General features: G+C 40.8%; 1 protein-coding gene across 1 annotated transcript in view; it reads right to left on the bottom strand.

Moving 5' to 3' along the window:
• The window catches only part of DHX32 (DEAH-box helicase 32 (putative)), a 54724-nt gene that overhangs the window by 12319 nt on the left and 20650 nt on the right, over positions 1-21755 (bottom strand). The window contains 1 exon segment of the mRNA XM_043519371.1: positions 18429-18600. Coding sequence (XP_043375306.1) covers positions 18429-18600 — 172 coding nt within the window.

The raw sequence follows: 21755 nt of genomic DNA, 5'->3' as shown, positions 1-21755 counted from the left end.
TTGCCATGATTCCACTCTGCCAGGTACCTTCCACTGCCTCTTTTCTGCTGGGTGAACTCATTTTATTTTTCTGTTGCTAGAGGTATTGCTAGAACAAAATTCTTTCTGTGCACCTCAGACCATACGGGGAATCTGTCTATGAACAACTTAAGAATTGATTGATTTGATGAACTCTATGACTCTGACCCTCAATGTGTATTAAATTAGCAATTTGCTGACTGGGACCATATCATACATCACACACCCAATTTGGAAGCAGCTGCAGGACAATCAAAGAATTTGTTAACTTGGAATGACTTTGCCTTGACAATACAAACGAGACTGGCCATAGCAGCAGGAAACTGGGTTTTTTCTTGAGAGTGTTTGCAGATTGTAAATATAGTACCTATATTTAAAAAGGAGAGCAAAGAGGATTTGGAGAATTATAGACCAGTCAGCCTAACTTCAATACCGGGAAAGATACTGGAACAAATTCATAAACAATCAATTTGTAAGCACCCAGAGGGTAATAGGATAATAAGTAATGGCCAACTTGTATTTGTCAAGAACAAATCACGTCAAACCAATCTAATTTCTTCTTTCACAAGGTTACTGACCTAGTGGATGAGGGCAAGCTTATAGATATATCTTGATTTTTAATAAGGCTTTTGACACAGTCCTACATGACGTTCTCGTAAGCAAACTAGGGAAATGTGGTTTAGATTAAATTATTATAAGGTGGGTGCATAACTGGTTGAAAGAACATGTGCAAAGAAGAGTTATCAATGCTTCACTGTCAGATTGGAAACAGATATCTAGTGGGGTGCGGCAGGGGGCTGTCCTGGATCCAGTACTATTCAGTATTTTCTTTAATGATTGGATAATGAAGTGGAGACTATGCTTATAAAATTTGCAAATAACAGCAAACTGGAAAGGGTCTGAATTATTTTGTAGGACAGGATTAGAGTGCAAAATTACCTTTGCAAATTCGAGAGTTGGTCAAAAATCAAGAAGATGAAATTCAATAAAGGCAGGTGCAAAGTACTACACGTAGGAAGGAAAAAATCAAATGCCCTAATATAAAATGGGAATAACTGACTCGGCAGTAGCACTGCTGAAAATGCACTTGGGGTTATAGTGGATCACAAATTAAATATGAGACAACAATGTGATGCAGTTTCAAATAAGCTTAATATTCTGGGTTGTTGTTTTTTTAATAGGCATTTCATATGTGAGACACAGGAGGTAACTGCTCCACTCTTCTCAGCATTGCTGAGACATCAGCTAGAGTTCTGGGTGCCACACTTGAAGAAAGAATTGGAGAGAGTGCAGGGGATAGCAACGAAAAAGGTTTAGAAAACCTGACCTATGAGGAAAGATTAAGAAAACTGAGTCTGTTTAGTCAGATGGACTAAATGGAGGAACTAGAGCTACTGGTGCAGGAAGTGAAACCAGATATTATAGGGATAACAGAAACATGGTGGAATAGTAGTCATGACTGGACTACAGGTATTGAAGGGTATGTGCTGTTTAGGAAAGACAGAAACAAAGGTGGTGGAGTAGCATTGTATATCAATGATGAGGTAGAATGTAAAGAAATAAAAAGTGATGCAATGGATAAGACAGAGTCCGTCTGGGCAAAAATTACATTGGGGAAGATAACTAGTAAAGCCTCTCCTACGATAGTGCTTGGGGTGTGCTATAGACCTCCGGGATCTAATTTGGATATTGATAGAGCCCTTTTTAATGTTTTTAATAAAGTAAATACTAATGGAAACTGCATGATCATGGGAGACTTTAACTTCTCAGATATAGACGGGAGGACCAGTGCTAGTAATAATAATAGGGCTCAGATTTTCCTAGATGCGATAGCTGATGGATTCCTTCATCAAGTAGTTGCTGAACCTGACTAGAGGGGATGCCATTTTAGATTTAATTTTGGTGAGTAGTGAGGACCTCATAGAAGAAATGGTTGTAGGGGATAATCTTGGCTCAAGTGATCATGAGCTAATTCAGTTCAAACTAAATGGAAGGATTAACAAAAATAAATCTGCAACTAGAGTTTTTGATTTCAAAAGGGCTGACTTTCAAAAATTAAGGAAATTAGTTAGGGAAGAGGATTGGACTGAAGAACTTATGGATCTAAAGGTAGAGGAGGCCTGGGATTACTTTAAATCAAAGCTGCAGAAGCTATCAGAAGCCTGTATCCCAAGAAAGGGGAAAAAATTCATAGGAAGGAGTTGTAGACCAAGCTGGATGAGCAAGCATCTTAGAGAGGTGATTAAGAAGAAGCAGAAAGCATACAGGGAGTGGAAGATGGGAGGGATCAGCAAGGAAAGCTACCTAATTGAGGTCAGAACATGTAGGGATCAAGTGAGACAGGCTAAAAGTCGAGTAGAGTTGGACCTTGCAAAAGGAATTAAAACCAATAGTAAAAGGTTCTATAGCCATATAAATAAGAAGAAAACTAAGAAAGAAGAAGTGGGGCCGCTAAACACTGAGGATGGAGGTTAAAGATAATCTAGGCATGGCCCAATATCTAAACAAATACTTTGCCTCAGTCTTTAATAAGGCTAAAGAGGATCTTAGGGATAATGGTAGCATGACAAATGGGAAGGAGGATATGGAGGCAGATATTACCATATCTGAGGTGGAAGCGAAACTCAAACAGCTTAATGGGACTAAATCGGGGGGCCCAGATAATCTTCATCCAAGAATATTAAAGGAATTGGCACCTGAAATTGCAATCCCATTAGCAAGAATTTTTAATGAATCTGTAAACTCAGGAGTAGTACCGAATGATTGTAGAATTGCTAATATAGTTCCTATTTTTAAGAAAGGAAAAAAAAGTGATCCGGGTAACTACAGGCCAGTTAGTTTGACATCTGTAGTATGCAAGGTCCTGGAAAAAATTTTGAAGGAGAAATTAGTTAAGGACATAGAAGTCAATTGTAAATGGGACAAAATACAACATGGTTTTACAAAAGGTAGATCATGCCAAACCAATCTAATCTCCTTTTTTGAAAAAGTAACAGATTTTTTAGATAAAGGAAATGCAGTGGATCTAATTTACCTAGATTTCAGTAAGGCATTTGATACCGTGCCACATGGGGAATTATTAGTTAAATTGGAGAAGATGGGGATCAATATGAACATCAAAAGGTGGATAAGGAATTGGTTAAAGGGGAGACTGCAACGGGTCCTACTGAAAGGCGAACTGTCAGGTTGGAGGGAGGTTACCAGTGGAGTTCCTCAGGGATCGATTTTGGGACCAATCTTATTTAATCTTTTTATTACTGAGCTTGGCACAAAAAGTGGGAGTGTGCTAATAAAGTTTGCAGATGATACAAAGCTGGGAGGTATTGCCAATTCAGAGGAGGATCGGGATATTATACAGGAGGATCTGGATGACCTTGTAAACTGGAGCAATAGTAATAGGATGAAATTTAATAGTGAGAAGTGTAAGGTTATGCATTTAGGGATTAATAACAAGAATTTTACTTATAAGTTGGGGACGCATCAATTAGAAGTAACGGAAGAGGAGAAGGACCTTGGAGTATTGGTTGATCATAGGATGACTATGAGCTGCCAATGTGATATGGCTGTGAAAAAAGCTAATGCAGTTTTGGGATGCATCAGGAGAGGCATTTCCAGTAGGGATAAGGAGGTTTTAGTACCATTATACAAGGCACTCGTGAGACCTCACCTAGAATACTGTGTGCAGTTCTGGTCTCCCATGTTTAAAAAGGATGAATTCAAACTGGAGCAGGTACAGAGAAGGGCTACTAGGATGATCCGAGGAATGGAAAACTTGTCTTATGAAAGGAGACTTAAGGAGCTTGGCTTGTTTAGCCTAACTAAAAGAAGGTGAGGGGAGATATGATTGCTCTCTATAAATATATCAGAGGGATAAATACAGGAGAGGGAGAGGAATTATTTAAGCTCAGTACTAATGTGGACACAAGAACAAATGGGTATAAACTGGCCACCAGGAAGTTTAGACTTGAAATTAGACGAAGGTTTCTAACCATCAGAGGAGTGAAGTTTTGGAATAGCCTCCCAAGGGAAGCAGTGGGGGCAAAAGATCTATCTGGTTTTAAGATTCTACTTGATAAGTTTATGGAGGAGATGGTATGATGGGATAATGGGATTTTGGTAAGTAATTGATCTTTAAATATTCAGGGTAAATAGGACTAATCCCCTGAGATGGGATATTAGATGGATGGGATCTGAGTTACTGTAGAAAATTCTTTCCTGGGTATCTGGCTGGTGAATCTTGCCCATATGCTCAGGGTTTAGCTGATCACCATATTTGGGGTCGGGAAGGAATTTTCCTCCAGGGCAGATTGGAGAGGCCCTGGAGGTTTTTCGCCTTCCTCTGTAGCATGGGGCATGGGTGACTTGAGGGAGGCTTCTCTGCTCCTTGAAGTCTTTAAACCATGATTTAAGGACTTCAATAGCTCAGACATGGGTGAGGTTTTTCATAGGAGTGGGTGGGTAAGATTCTGTGGCCTGCGCTGTGCAGCGGGTCAGACTAGATGATCAGAATGGTCCCTTCTGACCTTAGTATCTATGAATCTATGAAAAAAACTGAGTCTGTTTAGTCTTCAGAAAAGAAGACTGAGGGGGGATTTTAGATCTAGGCTGTGCCAATATGTCTTTCCGACCTCCAGCTCTTTCAAATTCACAATTGTTCTATTATCATCACAACAACATCCTCATCTTTCAAACCTGAGAGTCTTTGATTCTCTGTGTCTTTCAGGCACCAGACTAAATCTTGGTTCACTGAAGTCAATGGCAAATCCCACTGAATTCATCAGGAACAGAATTTGGCCCTCTTTCCTCATTGTGGAAACAAGACAACAGTGGCTGTACTGACAACTTTCCAGGTGTCCAAGGGCTGCTCCCAATTTGCATACAAATTTCCATGAATCACTTAATCAGAAATAAATGCACACATACATAATCATAGAGTTATAGAATCATAGAAGATTAGGGTTGGAAGAGACCTTAGGAGGTCATCTAGTCCAATCCCCTGCTCAAAACAGGACCAACATGAACTAAATCATCCCAGCCAGGGCTTTGTCAAGCTGGGGCTTAAAAATCTCTAAGGATGGAGATTCCACTTCCTCCCTAGGTAACCCATTCCAGTGCTTCATCACCCTCCTAGTGAAATAGTGTTTCCTAATATCCAACCTAGACCTCCCCCACTGCAACTTGAGACCATTGCTCCTTGTTATGTCATCTGCCATCACTGAGAACAGCTGAGTTCCATCCCCTTTGGAACCCCACTTCAGATAGTTGAAGACTGCTATCAAATCTCCCTTCACTCTTCTCTTCTGCAGACTAATCAAGCCCCGTTCCCTCAACCTCTCCTCGAAAGTCATATGCCCCAGTCCCCCCATCATTTTCATTGCCCTCCGCTGGATTCTCTCCAATTTGTCCACATCCTTTTTGTAGTGGGGGGCCCAAAACTGGACACACTACTCCAGATGTGGCCTCACCAGTGCCGAATACTTACATCTTGGCTGATAGATGACTAAAAATCACTTGCAACGTTGCTTCTGATCCACCAATTGAGCCAGGAGGAGGAAACCGAAAAGTTTTATTTGTTTACATTGATGGTTCATATAGTGCATCCCTGCTAACCGTGGACTCTGCACTGAAAGGAGCTGGCTGCAATGAGTCAAAGAAAATCAATTAGTAAAATAGAAAACAAGTTAAAAAAGGTCTATTTTTAAGTCTTCATTGATTATTAATTCCCCTTACTTTTCCTTTTACAAGGCTCACCCAGAAATAATGTGATGCATAACTTCACCATAGTGTTGTGCCCAGAGTTAAATTAAAAACATGAACAGCATTTTCTTGCAAATAAACAACTTTATTCCACTCACTATGTGTTTATGTAGAGAGCAGTATTTTGGATCTGTTTTGTATTTAATATTAGAATTCACATCCCTGCCTGTATAATATTAAGGATTTCTAGTAATAGGGAGCATTTATTAGTGGGCATACAAGATTTAACATGATAATAGATGAGACCTTGAGAAAGTCAAAGCATCGGAGAAGAAAATAGGTTGGATGTATAATAAGGAAAAAAAGTTTGAGTTTTACCACTGAGCCATGAAATTAAAAGTAATAGCTGATGAACAGGGAAGAGAACAAGAGTCAGTGTCAGAAAATACTGACACAAGATTAAAAAGATCAGGCAGGGAATAGCTATTCAGACTTAAAGTAATTACCAGGGAATCATGGAAAACTAATTTCTATAAATCAAAAAAGCAGTTTGCATTATAAGATACAAAATATATGGCTGTCATCCTTATAAGCATCTGGGTTGTCAGCCAATTTCAGTCCCTGGATAGTCTTAAGTGCTTTGCATTTTTATGCCACAGAGTGAGTTGCCAAGAAGTTCAGAAGCAGGAATGGCTTTGTGATTTTGCTAGCAGTGTTTCAGAAACAAAAACAGAAAAAAATATTATATTAGAAAGGGCAAGTTAATAAATGCAGATTATACAGGTGAAGGAACAGTAATACAATAAAAAATTGAAGGAATTTTTAGATATTAGTTTGCATTTTCAGGCACAAATGCAGCTAATAAAAAAGCCATTGTAAAAATGGCAAATGTTCATTTGAGAATTCTTGATGGTATTGTTCCTGTTAAATACAACCCATCATAAATAAGGCAAACGAGCAGCATAAATGCTTATATTTGAAAGGCCTTTCTTTAAAGAAATAGGGATCTGCATTGTTTTATAAAAAAAAGATTAAAACTGAGAAAAATGTCATTATCAGGGCTGCCTGCCAAAGCTAGTTCTATTGCTATCCTACAGGCAAACTTGCGAGGTTTTGTGACTCAACTTCTACTTCTACAAAAACAAATTTAAAATGAAACTCGAGACTTCTGTAGTTGTTTACATATTTTTCTTTGTTGTTAAATCTCTGGAAGTTTGAAAATGCAAAGTGTTTCCTTATCAGATATTTTTCTTCCATTGCCTGTGCACATTGGCTACTTCATATTGAATTGGTCATAGATCATTTTTAAAGGAAAAACAGCAAGGAAGCAGTTGTTTTGGAAAATAATGTATAGGTAAATAGGTGGACTTTGCAACTTAAAATGTAATTATGTATAATGCTTAGCATTTCAATAGCACCTTCTTTGTGAGGATTTCAAAGTGCTTCACAAGCATTATGGGCTAGATATCCACAAAGGTACTTAGGCTTCTTAGTTAGGTGCCTAATCTCCCTTTTTCAGTGCGGTGGGGGGCGGGGTGGTTAAGTAGCTAAGAATGGGATCCAGAAAAGCCAGCATGCTCCAGGGGGAGCTGCCTAAGCTAGTCTATGTCAAAAGCTGAGGAGACAGGTGTGGCCTAAGCTCCACCCCTCAAAGACAGTTAGATGTCTATCTCCACTTGGGATACAGAGCCATGAACCTTCTCCTGGAGCTAAGCACCTGTGTCCTTTCTCACACAAAAGTGAGGAGGAGTAGGTGCTCATCTCCCCTTTTATAACTTTTAGTCCAGTGGTTTGGCATTCCCCCAGGATATGGGAGACCTGGATTCTAGTTCCCTCTCTGCTTCATGTAACCACTGGGCTGTGGGGTTTTCTAGGGCAGGTCTCTCTCAATCTCTCCCATTAAAGCGGTTCTACTGTTTATAAATACATAAATATTCATTAGGCAAAAAAAAAGAAAAAAAAAGAATGAGAATGATTCTATAGCCCAGTGATTAGGGCATTCACCTGGAGGGTAGAAGACCCGCATTCTAATGCCTCTGTGCCAATGCATATTTATTTTATTTATACACAGTGGAACTGCTTCAAGAGAGACTGAGAAAGCCTGCTCCCCAGAACTCCCCATAGCCCTTTGGTTAGGACACTCTTTCATGGGGAGACCAAAGTGCACGTCCCTTCTCCAGATCAGCCAGAGGTGGGAGGGGAGCTGAACCTGGGTCTCCCAAGTCCTGGGTGAGTCTTCTAATCACTGGGCTAAAAGTTAAAAGGGGGTGAGAGGTGGCAGCACCTCCTCCATCAGTGGCTGTTTTGTGTTGGTTTAGGCATGCTCTGAGCATGCCTACCAAATTGGACCCTACAAATGTGAGAGGTGGGGGAATGCCTCATTTGAGGATACTAGTAGGGCTTAGGCTTGAGATAGGCACCTGGATGCCTATACTGAGGTGGCTGTGCACATGCTCATTGACAGATTTTTAGGCACCTAGGGGACTTCAGGCAGCAGCTGAGTGTAAGTTTTGAGGATCCTGATGGTGCCTAAATAGTGCATCTAAAGTGGCAGTTAGGTGTTTGAGTTCTTTTGTTGATCTAACCCTACGTCCCTTGTCTTGCAAAGATTTATGCATGTGCTTAACTTTATTGACTTCAACTGAACTAACTCACATACCTAAAGTGAACCTACACACCTAAAGTAGTGTTCAGGTATATCACGTATACCTAAAATATACGATAATAAATACGATAAATAAGAAGCGATGCAATGGATAAGACAGAGTCCGTCTGGGCAAAAATTACATTGGGGAAGAAAACTAGTAAAGCCTCTCCTACGATAGTGCTTGGGGTGTGCTATAGACCTCCGGGATCTAATTTGGATATGGATAGAGCCCTTTTTAATGTCTTTAATAAAGTAAATACTAATGGAAACTGCGTGATCATGGGAGACTTTAACTTCCCAGATATAGACTGGAGGACCAGTGCTAGTAATAATAATAGGGCTCAGATTTTCCTAGATGCGATAGCTGATGGATTCCTTCATCAAGTAGTTGCTGAACCGACTAGAGGGGATGCCATTTTAGATTTAATTTTGGTGAGTAGCGAGGACCTCATAGAAGAAATGGTTGTAGGGGACAATCTTGGCTCAAGTGATCATGAACTAATTCAGTTCAAACTAAATGGAAGGATTAACAAAAATAAATCTGCAACTAGGGTTTTTGATTTCAAAAGGGCTGACTTTCAAAAATTAAGGAAATTAGTTAGGGAAGTGGATTGGACTGAAGAACTTATGGATCTAAAGGTAGAGGAGGCCTGGGATTACTTTAAATCAAAACTGCAGAAGCTATCGGAAGCCTGTATCCCAAGAAAGGGGAAAAAATTCATAGGAAGGAGTTGTAGACCAAGCTGGATGAGCAAGCATCTTAGCGAGGTGATTAAGAAGAAGCAGAAAGCATACAGGGAGTGGAAGATGGGAGGGATCAGCAAGGAAAGCTACCTAATTGAGGTCAGAACATGTAGGGATCAAGTGAGACAGGCTAAAAGTCGAGTAGAGTTGGACCTTGCAAAGGGAATTAAAACCAATAGTAAAAGGTTCTATAGCCATATAAATAAGAAGAAAACTAAGAAGGAAGAAGTGGGGCCGCTTAACACTGAGGATGGAGCGGAGGTTAAAGATAATCTAGGCATGGCCCAATATCTAAACAAATACTTTGCCTCAGTCTTTAATAAGGCTAAAGAGGATCTCTGGGATAATGGTAGCATGAGAAATGGGAAGGAGGATATAGAGGTAGATATTACCATATCAGAGGTAGAAGCGAAACTGAAACAGCTTAATGGGACTAAATCGGGGGGCCCAGATAATCTTCATCCAAGAATATTAAAGGAATTGGCACCTGAAATTGAAAGCCCATTAGCAAGAATTTTTAATGAATCTGTAAACTCAGGAATAGTACCGAATGATTGGAGAATTGCTAATATAGTTCCTATTTTTAAGAAAGGAAAAAAAAGTGATCCGGATAACTACAGGCCAGTTAGTTTGACATCTGTAGTATGCAAAGTCCTGGAAAAAATTTTGAAGGAGAAATTATTTAAGGACATTGAAGTCAATGGTAAATGGGACAAAATACAACATGGTTTTACAAAAGGTAGATCGTGCCAAACCAACCTGATCTCCTTTTTTGAAACAGTAACAGATTTTTTAGATAAAGGAAATGCAGTGGATCTAATTTACCTAGATTTCAGTAAGGCATTTGATACCGTACCACATGGGGAATTATTAGTTAAATTGGAGAAGATGGGGATCAATATGAACATCAAAAGGTGGATAAGGAATTGGTTAAGGGGAGACTGCAACGGGTCCTACTGAAAGGCAAACTGTCAGGTTGGAGGGAGGTTACCAGTGGAGTTCCTCAGGGATCGGTTTTGGGACCAATCTTATTTAATCTTTTTATTACTGACCTCGGCACAAAAAGTGGGATTGTGCTAATAAAGTTTGCAGATGATACAAAGCTGGGAGGTATTGCCAATTCGGAGAAGGATCGGGATATTATACAGGAGGATCTGGATTACCTTGTAAACTGGAGTAATAGTAATAGGATGAAATTTAACAGTGAGAAGTGTAAGGTTATGCATTTAGGGATTAATAACAAGAATTTTACTTATAAGTTGGGGACGCATCAATTAGAAGTAATGGAAGAGGAGAAGGAACTTGGAGTATTGGTTGATCATAGGATGACTATGAGCTGCCAATGTGATATGGCTGTGAAAAAAGCTAATGCGGTTTTGGGATGCATCAAGAGAGGCATTTCCAGTAAGGATAAGGAGGTTTTAGTACCATTATACAAGGCACTGGTGAGACCTCACCTAGAATACTGTGTGCAGTTCTGGTCTCCCATGTTTAAAAAGGATGAATTCAAACTGGAGCAGGTACAGAGAAGGGCTACTAGGATGATCCAAGGAATGGAAAACTTGTCTTATGAAAGGAGACTTAAGGAGCTTGGCTTGTTTAGCCTAACTAAAAGAAGGTTGAGGGGAGATATGATTGCTCTCCATAAATATATCAGAGGGATAAATACAGGAGAGGGAGAGGAATTATTTCAGCTCAGCACCAATGTGGACACAAGAACAAATGGGTATAAACTGGCCACCAGGAAGTTTAGACTTGAAATCAGACGAAGGTTTTTAACCATCAGAGGAGTGAAGTTTTGGAATAGCCTTCCAAGGGAAGCAGTGGGGGCAAAAGATCTATCTGGTTTTAAGATTCTACTCGATAAGTTTATGGAGGAGATGGTATGATGGGATAATGGGATTTTGGTAAGTAATTAATCTTTAAATATTCAGAGTAAATAGGACTAATCCCCTGAGATGGGATATTAGATGGATGGGATCTGAGTTACCATAGAAAATTCTTTCCTGGGTATCTGGCTTGTCCATATGCTCAGGGTTTAGCTGATTGCCATATTTGGGGTTGGGAAGGAATTTTCTTCCAGGGCAGATTGGAGAGGCCCTGGAGGTTTTTTGCCTTCCTCTGTAGCATGGGGCATGGGTGACTTGAGGGAGGCTTCTCTGCTCCTTGAAGTCTTTGAACCATGATTTAAGGACTTCAATAGCTCAGACATGGGTGAGGATTTTCATAGGAGTGGGTGGGTGAGATTCTGTGGCCTGCGCTGTGCAGGAGGTCGGACTAGATGATCAGAATGGTCCCTTCTGACCTTAGTATCTATGAATCTATGAAAATGTACAAGTCTTTGCAGCATCATGGCCTAAATGATTGAGCATCACAACCTTCCTATGAGGTAGAAAAGTATGATTATTTCTGTTTCATAGATGGTGAAACTGAGACAAATAGGTTAAGTGATTTACCTGAGGTTACATAGTAAATAAGTATCAGCGCTGGGAATGAAAGCTAGGTCTCTCAATTCCAGTCCACCAATTTTAATTGCTGCCTATTTAGAGGATCAGATTTGACAGTACCTATTTCAGTTTCACAATGCTGGGTCCTGTTCTTTCTTCCTATGTTTTGAAAATTTCTGAGGTGCATATACAATACCTGTTCCTTGTTAGAGCTTTTACTTCTGCAAAAATACCTATAATCGTTTTTATAAGCTGATAGGAGCTTTTGGTTGAGGGACATGGGTTTTGAATAGAGATAAGCAGCTTGTGGTTTGACAGACAATGAATCAAAACATTGCTTTGGTAACCCACACACCTTCTGGGTGTGATGTTCTGTCCTGTGTTGTGGCACTGAGACCACTTAGAGAGAGAGGGAGATTAATGACTCTGCTCTACAGCCTTAGCTAACAGGCATGAGGCTTTTAGCTTATGCAGTAGAGGCTCATGCATTAAGCTCCAGAGGTCCCAGGTTCAATCTCACCCACCGATGACCAGGGTCTGTTGGTGTTACACTTTACCTTAGCAATTTTTTTTAGTAATGTAGAACTGCTAGACTAATCATAGTTCCACAACATGATGCTTTTCTACATTACTTCTTGTGTAGGAAACTAAAGCTACATGTGTTTGAAAGCCAGGGGTTTTCGGTTTGGTTTGTTTTTTAAGCCAAGTTACTCTGGGATCCTCCTTTCTCTGGACCATTTGTCTCAGTTCCCTCAGTCTGCTACTCATTCTCTCCATCCCCTTATCACCCTTCTAATGGGTGTTTTTTATGTGTACGTCATGCTTCAGTGCTACCAGTACCAAAACTATTAATTTAAAATATAAATTATAATAGATCATTTACATTTAGGGACTCAGTCCTCAGTTGCAGACAAATGCTGCGCTTGAGAGGAGTGGGAACCAGTGGATGTTCTGGGTGGTATTTGGCGTAGCCAAGTCCACAGTGGTGGAAACCTTCTGTGGGTTTATACTGATCCCATTGGGTGACATGACATAAACCAGGAAATCAGTGGTGGTGTGGTTGAACTCACATTTTTCCAGCAGCATTCCAGCACTTGTCAGATGTGCTGGTTGTGCAAAGCCTAGTTTTCTGAGAAGTTCAGAATGTCATCTAAGTGGATCAGAATGAACTGGTCTAGGATATCTTTGAAGATCGCATTCATGAAATATTGAAATGTGGCCAAGGCACCGGTGATATCAAAGGGCATAACCGGGTACTCATATGGCTATCTCTGGTGTGGACAGCTGTCTTCCACTCATCATCTTCCAAGATACGGACCAAGTTATAAGCACCATGCAGATTGACTTTTGTGAAGACCATTGCTGCACCAACTCATTCTAGAAACTCATTGATCAGAGGGAGAAGGTATTTGTTCTTGATGGTAATACTACTCAAGGCCTGATCATCACCACAGAGGCACAATGTTCCATCCTTTTTTTTAACTAACAGTATAGAGGGTCCAGCAGGAGATTTGGAGGACCAAAGTTCTTAGCCAGATTCTCATCCAGGTAATTTCGTAGGGTCTTGAGCTCAGTTCTGATAAAGAGTAAATATGTCCAAAAGGGATCTTTTTCCCTGGCTGAGGGTCTATAGGGCAGTTGTAGGGTCAATGTGGGGGTAGGACATCAGCATTCTTTTTATCGAACATGTCTGCAAGATTGCTATACTTGGCTGGAATTAAGGAACCAATATCTCCTGTTGCTGATGTAGAACCAAACAGAAGAATGCTTTCCCAGGGACCAGTTCTGTGTTCCCCATGCTCAGGACTCCGGTGTACTGGTAAGTCCTTTAAGTTACTTTCACCCCTGGGTCCCTTTCAATCCTACATTTTATATGATTATATCATGCGTATCTGCACAATGTACTGTGAGTGGCATCTCGGATGGGTGGAGATTTGTGTGTGGCCAGAGATTAGAAGAATACCATCAAAACTTTTCCCCCACAGTCTGTCCGCTGCCACCCTCTGGGACCCAGCATCCTGCTTTGGCTGAGAAAGTGTGCACGTTCATTTTGAGCACATCAGCACACTCATTGCTCAGTTACAGGGGTTGCTGCACAGTGATGTGAGGCACTTTCTGATCTCGGAGTCTGAATGTTGCCTAAGTATTTCTTAACACAGGGCCCACTCCTACAAGGTGAGGTGTACCCGCAACTCTCATTGAACTCCATGGGAATTGAGTGTGCTCAGCAACTTTCAGGACTGGGCCCACATGGAGTAAGAAACTGAACTTGGTGTCTCACAGGGCAGTGTCTGCTCTAACTACAAAGCCAGCAGGGTGATGCAGTTCTTTCAGCTATTTAAGCATGCTCTGCAAAAATGTTCTACACAAAATGTTCTGTGCCCCAACAGTAGTCAACAGAGTGCTAGCTGGGAGTAAATGGAGAGTAGTTTTAGGATTTTATTTAATCACGAATGGGCAGGGAGATTGGCTGCACAATTGTAGGGGAGGGGAGATATCTAGGAGACAATTTGTTAACGCTATGAAAAAGTTTGGGGAGCCATGAGCTGAACAAATTGCTAAGCTTTTTTTTGACATGTTGCTGTTTAACATAGGACACTTTAAGACAGAAGGAGTCCAGGAAACCCTGCAACCTTTCCCTTGGCTATATGCTAGGTCTCAAAATGTAATTAATTGTAAACAAGGAATCATCAAGTGGGTGCATTCCTAGAGGGGTCCTGCAGGGAGCTGTTCTTATCCCTATGCTATTTAACATTTTTTATCAGTGACCTGGAAGAAAACATAAAATCATGGATGATGGTTCACAGATGACCCAAAAATTGGGGGAGTGGTAAATAATGAAGAGGACAGGTCATTAATACCAAGCTACCTTGATTGCTTGGTAAACTGGGTGCAGGCAAACAATGTGTTTTTAATATGGCTAAATGTAAATGTGTATATCAAGGAATAAAGCATGTAGGCCATACTTACAGGATGGGAGACTATCCTGGGAAGCAGTAACTAAAAAATATTTGGGGTTGGTGGCAGATAATGAGCTGAACATGAGCTCCCAGTGCGATGCTGTGGCCAAAAGGGCTAATGCAATCCTGGGATGCATAAACAAGGGATTCTCACATAGAGGTAGACAGGTTATTTTACCTCTTTATTTGGCACTCGAGCAACTGCTGTTGGAATACTGTTTGCAGTTCTGGTGTCATCAAAAAAGGATGTTGATAAATTTGAGAGGGTTCAGAGAAGAGTCATGAATATGGTTAAAGGATTAGAAAACCTGCCTTTATAATGAAAGATTCAAAGAGCTCAAATAATTTAACAAAGAAAAGGTTAAGAGGTGACTGGATCATAGTCTATAAGTACCTACATGGGGAACAAATATTTAATAGTGGTTTCTTCAATCTAGTAGAGAAAGATCTAACAATATCCAATGGCTGGATGTTGAAGCTAGACAAATTCAGACTGGAGCTAATTTTTAATATTGAGAGAAAAAATTACCAAGGGTTGTGGTAGATTCTCCATCACTGACCATTTTAAAATCAAGATTGAATGTTCTTCTATAAAATATGCTCTGGGAATTATTTTGGGGAAGTTCTATGGTTTGTGTTATACACTAGGTCACGCTACATGATCACAGTGGCCTGGGAATCTATAAATCTCTTCTTTTATTTACTCCACAGTTTTTATTTGTTCCACAGTCTTGTTTCCCACTTCCCACCCCCCAAAAATGCCTCAAATTCTTCTTTACCCTGAGTTCACACACTTGTGTTCTCTTAGCTGGCAGTAGCTACCTTGTATCTGACCTTATCCCAAATAGCCTTGAAACACCTAGTCTCTGTTTATTTCACAATCTTGTAAATATTAGCAAAATTCCCTTTTTATCTTCTATCTTTCCATAAACACAGACCAAATTTTTCTCTAAATTCCTATACGGAAGATCCTAAAATCCCTCTAGCATTTTATTCATCCTTGATAACCTCTCCATTCTGCTGCTTTTATACTAGGTCTACCAGTACTGAGCATTTTCCCTAATATAACTCTACTGATTCCACCTACTGCACAAGCATAACTTCTTTTGCATTCACACAAGGCATTTATTTACCCTAGAATTTTCTTTTTACTAGAATGTGCCTAAACTGAGGGATGGAAGCAAAGTATACTCAGTGACTACTTCTATCAAACAAGGTATTCTGGACTGTGTGTCAGAAGATTCCCCTCAAGAGCCCAGGAGCTTTATGCTTCTCATCTACCACCAAACTGGCCCCACTTTCTCATATTGCTGTTAATGTGCTAGTTCCTCCTGCCTGAGCCCCTGACTGCGCCATGTGCCTTGCTTCTGTCAGGTAGGTATTTAGTAGGGGGAAAATGGGATGCTATTGCATGCATGAGACCTAATCCAGTCTCAGCAGACAAATTCTTTCTGCTCCCCACGATAGCACCCAACAGTGAGAATTAACCACTATTTTGTGGGATAAGCACTGAGTAGATGCGTGGCCAGTGAATTGTAATTGAATGTATAGAAGGGACAAAATCTTTTCCCTTTTTGCTCAGAAATTAGCACAGAAGTAGATTTAAAAAGTTAATGTTTAAAATCAAACGTACACAAGTTAAGAAGGAAGGTACTCTACATTTGGGGTCAGGCTTGGGTCATGAGGGATTACAAGTGTCTGTTACAGGGTTCATAAGATATATACATAGCACATAACCAGCATAGACCCAGATTGCGGTGCAGGAGTTTTTAAGACATCAGTGGATAAGTGATCTTGGTTAAGCCACCCATAGAATGTATTTAGAGTCCAAGTCAGTATTGGTGTAGCGAATAAGTACGAGTGGGGTGCGTCCCTTGGTTCATTAGGGAAGGAAGGAAGTAGATTATTTCCCTGACCAGCATTCTCAGTTTAGTACCAGAGGACCTAATCCAAAATTAATTGCTGTGAAAAGGATCCTATTGGTGTCAGTGGGCTTTTGATCAGGCCCAGAATGAGCACTGAGGAATTCAGACTGGTTGGGAGTTTGGTACTGAAGAAAGCAAGCTGTTAGTGCAATAAACTAAAATCTGTATAATAAAGTAAATAGCTTATTTATTTTCTAACTCTAAAAACACAATGGAGGTCAAGCTACTATCCATTAAGAGAGTAAAACTCCAGTATAACTAATGGGGAAAACAGCCAGCAGCACATTAGTTAGGGTCAAGGGCTACCTTGTTTACTGCAAAGTACAGAAGAATTACTTAGAGACAACATAAAAGCACATTGTAGAGCAGGTTGAGTGACTTGCCATCTGACAGATGGATGAGGTTGATCATCTCACCGTGAGGACTTTCCTTCAAGAGATTAGGTTACAGTAGTGAGTTACCAAAATCTCATGAAATTAGCTGAGATCTTCACTATTTGCTAAAGTCCCCTGAGAATAATTTATGAAACTGCAATGCTGTCAGCTTTGAACTTGAACACCCGACCCTGCTTTGAACCTTGTGTGGGTCAAAATCCAAACACTAGCTCACCTCAGTACAGTTCTAGTGAGAGCTGACCATTTGTTCTGGTATCTGGGATGATATTAGGTTCTTCAGGCTAGCATGGGTTGGCAATAAAAACTTGTGCCTATAGCAAAACCCCCTCTCATCTAGGGACTGATCTTGTCCATTTGAAGAAAATGACTTGTCCCAGTCATTGAAAGGGGAACCAATAGGAGTCCCTTAAAATATTTTGAGGGTATGGTCCTATATTTCTAAAATGACTGGCTGTGGAAATGATGAGAGGACAGGTATGAAAATATAATAGTCTTAGCACTGCACTGTTACCGTGCTGTTTCCTCTGCAGCTGACTTGCTGCTCTTTAAAATGAAAGAGACAAAATTCCTTCTGTATTACCCTAGCAGGTACTGAAGAAAGATATAACTCCAGAATAAGTGAACTAAATAAATGTTGAAAGTAGCAGGCAGTGATCGATCCCGCTGGGGTTGATTTATTGCGTCTAGTATAGACATGATAAATGGACTGCTGAACGTTCTTCCATTGACTCCGGTACTCCACCAGAACAAGGAGCGCAAGCAGAATCAAAGGGAGATGTCAGCTGTCAATTTACAGCAGTGAAGACACCGCAGTAAGTAGATCTAAGTACGTCGACTTCAGCTACACTATTCACGTAGCTGAAGTTGCGTATCTTAGATCGACCCCATGTGGTAGTGTAGACAAGCCCTAAGCAATGTCCTCTCATGCATCACAGAGCTAAGGACAAAACTGATCACCTGAAAATGTACCCATTAATTAACCGTATTTGTCTATTTAAACTGTAAACTCTTGGGGTTAAGGAGTGAATCTTGCTATGTTTTTGCAGTGCCTAGCACAAGGGAATTCCAAGTTTTGTTGGGGCCTCTCGGCCTACTTAGTACAAATACTGAAGAACCCCAGATAGGATGTTGTTGAATATTGATTTTGAGTTGATTATGCCATTCATTCTCTTTTTCTGAGATTTTATTCTCTTTCTTGGAGCAAGTAATTCACCAACCACAACTATTTATAAATGAAAGTATCACAGTGTTTTAGTTCTAAAGGCAAATGCTCCATAAAATTATATCTTTAGTAGAAGAAATGTGGAACTCCTATTTGTTAAATCAGCTTTGTGAATAACAGTGAAAAATAAAATTAATCTTACGGAAAATCTAATAACCTATGTAATAAGATGTGTAAAGAAAATTGGTATGTAAGGTATAACCTGGCCTCTTTATGAAGCCGATGGCCTAAGCCTGATAAATCCATCCTCTTCAGAAAAAGAACCATGCTAGTTAGATTTGTTTCCAATATTCTGGCTGAGAGGCGTGATTTCATTTCCTTGTATGTAAATTATCCAGGGTACAGGCAGAAGAGTTTGCCTGTAAGAGATTTCAGAAAATTATCTTGCTTTTTGTAGTATTGTATATATTAAATTTATTATTTAATTTTGTGTGAGTGATTCTCTCTGATGAAGACGTGCCCAGAATTTGCTTGCACAGATCTTCTTGGCTTTTATTGGTAGAGCAGACTCTCTTGTAATGCAGCCTGATTCTAGGACTGCATACCTTTGAAGTGAAAGAGAGACATTAAGTATTCAATAAATGAAGACTCTACAAATACTAAACAGGTTTGCACTGAAATTTTGTTTGGTAGTTTTTTCATAAACTACTTTGCTATAGATTCTTTTCCTGGACATACTATTATCTCATTGGTCTTAAAATGAGACCTGCAAGCACTTTGATGAGACTTGACAGTGTCTCAAACAATTTATTTTCTGTAGGCATTTCTGTAATCTCTGCTAAAATAAATCTAATTTATTGATGAAATGCACCTTACTAAAGCACAAAACATATCCTTATGCCATATAATGGAAAGGCATTCTCAGAGGAGTATTTTTCCATCTTTTTTCCAATGATAGAATCACAACATTATTAGATAATGTTCTGCTCCATTGCAACTCTAGGTCTTTGTCTCACTGATAACAATCAGCACAGCGTGTGTGTATAGACTGAAAAAAAAAAAAGTGGATACAGTACCTTTAAAAAAAAAAAAGTCTGTTCCCTTCACTTTGATCAAATAAGAAGCTGTTTGGGCATCCTGCATGACCAGTCAGGGCTATCCAACAGCTTTCATAGCATATGGTGGACATATTAAAATCTGAATTAAGCAACTTTAGTCATATTTTTCATGGCCCTTCCTTTAGTCCTTTGACTTGTGTCAGAATTTTAACCAGTAAGGTGAAATTTGCTTCAATTCTCAAAGCTCACACAAGCCCCTATATACCAGCTAAGTCCTATGTAAGTCACAAGTCAAGGGCTTAGGGGATTCACTTGGTGCACGTGACCTTGCAAAGATCCTCTGAATTTTGCCAGTACTGATTAAATATTAATTTGAGTTGCCGGTGAGTGAATCATAAAACTTAAAAATGATCTAGAGTAACAGACTTTAAGGTGGGAATTGTGTTTTCAAGAGAGATTATTTGGTTCCAAACAGAACTGTGAACTCACATGAATTAAAAATTTGAAGTCCTGAAAATTCAAACCCATAAGTCTGCAACCCCTGAATTTCACTTTGGGTTTCAGGTTCAAAAAAAAAATGAAGTTCATTCAAAGCTGTGAGCCTAATATGAATTCAGTGGCAGATCATAAATCAGCCCAGTTTCATTTAAAAACTGGGCCTAGACATGGTCAGAAAAGATCACAAACCTTTTCATGACCCTGAGCTGAGTTATGAGTTTGTAACAATCTAAAACCAGGTGAGTTTTGTGTGATTCTAGTTGTTGTGATGAAAATTTTATACAGCTTCAATTCCCAAGGTTTTGACTGAATTAAGTGAAATGCTCTATACAGGTTTCAAAAAGGGATATTCCAGAAAGAGTTTGAGGGATCCCAACTTCATTTTGGGAGAATCCAATATTAATTTATAATTTCATTACTGTATAGAGCAGGGATGGGCAAACTTTTTGGCCCAAGGGCCACATTGGGGTTGTGAAACTATATGGAGGGCCGGGTAGGGAAGGCTGTGCCTCCGCAAACAGCCTGGCCCCTGGCCCCTATCCGCCACTTCCCGCCCCCTGACTACCCCCCCCAGAACTCCTAACCCATCCAATCCCCCTGGTCCTTGTCCCCTAACCGCCTCCTCCTGGGACCCCCGCTCCTAACTGCCCCCGGGACCCCACCCCCTATCCAACCTCCCCCTGCTCCCTGTCCCTTGACTGCCCCGACCCCTATCCACACTCCCGTCCCTGGACAGGCCCCCCGGGACTCCACCCTCATCCAACTCCCACTGCTCCCTGTCCCCTGACTGCTCTGACCCCTATCCACACCCCTGCCCCCTGACAGGCCCACCGGGATCCCTGACCCATCCCCCCCCACTCCTTGTCCCTGACTGCCCCCTCCCGGGACCCCTGTCCCTAACTGCCCCCCCAGGACTCCACCCCCTATCTGTCCCCTCCTGCTCCCTGTCCCCCCCCGGGACCTCACCCCCTATGCAACCCCCCCTTGCTCCATGTCTTCTGACCGCCCCCCTCCCTGAACCTCCACCCCATCCAACTACCTCCTGTCCCCTGACTTCCCCCCCCCCCGGGACCTTCTGCCCCTTATCCAACACCCCCCCCGCCCTTACCAGGCCACTCAGAGTGGCAGCATAGGCTTATTGGAAAGCTTGGGAGGTGCGTGGGCGCAAGCCGCATTGCCTGCGTGGCGGCGTAACTGCAGGGGAGGGGGACAATGGGGGATGGGCCGGGGGCTAGCCTCCCCGTCCAGGAGCTCAGGGGCCAGGCAGGACGGTCTCATGGGCCATAGTTTGCCCACCTCTGCTATAGAGTAATACAATTATAAAAGTGGCATGCTTCTTCCAACTAGCAAGACAGATGAGCATCTAGGTTCAAGGTCTTTAGTAATGCAGCTTTGTGAATCATGTAATAAGTTACCACCCACCCATTCATCCCCCAGAGCATTACCTCCACATCCATTCTCTACAGGAGGAGGGGAAGGCTGCACAGGGCACTTAAAAAGTGTACTAACCCCACATATAGATCTTTTCAAATGAACGGCAGTGTTTTCAAATATCAATTGGATTTATATCAGAAGATGGTTTTACAATCTGGTGATGCAGCATGTGGGGAGATCCAGACTTAAGAGTAACCTCTGCCTAGGCTCATGGGGGAATCAGTCATATTTCAAAGATGCGGAATGAGCTGAGATCACATTTCATTTGATCTTTGGAGTAAGGGAGAACAGTACTGATTACACCCTTTTATTGCCCCCATAATCAGCTTCCTGAAACATTTTGGCAGTTTTGCATATTTCATTCTTATAGTTGCTGCAGAGGCATTTATAACAGGGGAGGGGAAATTAAGGTGAGAATATCAGACCAAAAGGAAAAAGCATGCGAGAGGTTTTGGAATGCACACAAGTGAGTTGCAATTCTGATCATGAAAACTTAGCCTTGTTTGTGTTTCCTTCGGAAAATTTGGCTCAGTGAAGTAAGGTAATCTATATTTTCAGATAAGATATTTGCAAAATAGCTTTATTTTTTACAGGTTGAAAGTTGAAAAAATGTTATGTAATTTGGCTTCTGCATGATGAAAATATATTCAGTACAATAAGCCTTCCTATTTTGTATAAATTAACTTTTAAGGAACTTCTTTTGAAAGAGTTGAAAAGATTTGGATGCCCTAAGAACATATTTGCATCAAGCCACTAACAGTTTTAGTAAC

Source organism: Dermochelys coriacea, chromosome 7, assembly GCF_009764565.3.
Source record: "Dermochelys coriacea isolate rDerCor1 chromosome 7, rDerCor1.pri.v4, whole genome shotgun sequence".
In the NCBI taxonomy this organism is placed as follows: Eukaryota; Metazoa; Chordata; order Testudines; family Dermochelyidae; genus Dermochelys; species Dermochelys coriacea.
This window is presented reverse-complemented; position numbering and strand designations above follow the sequence as displayed.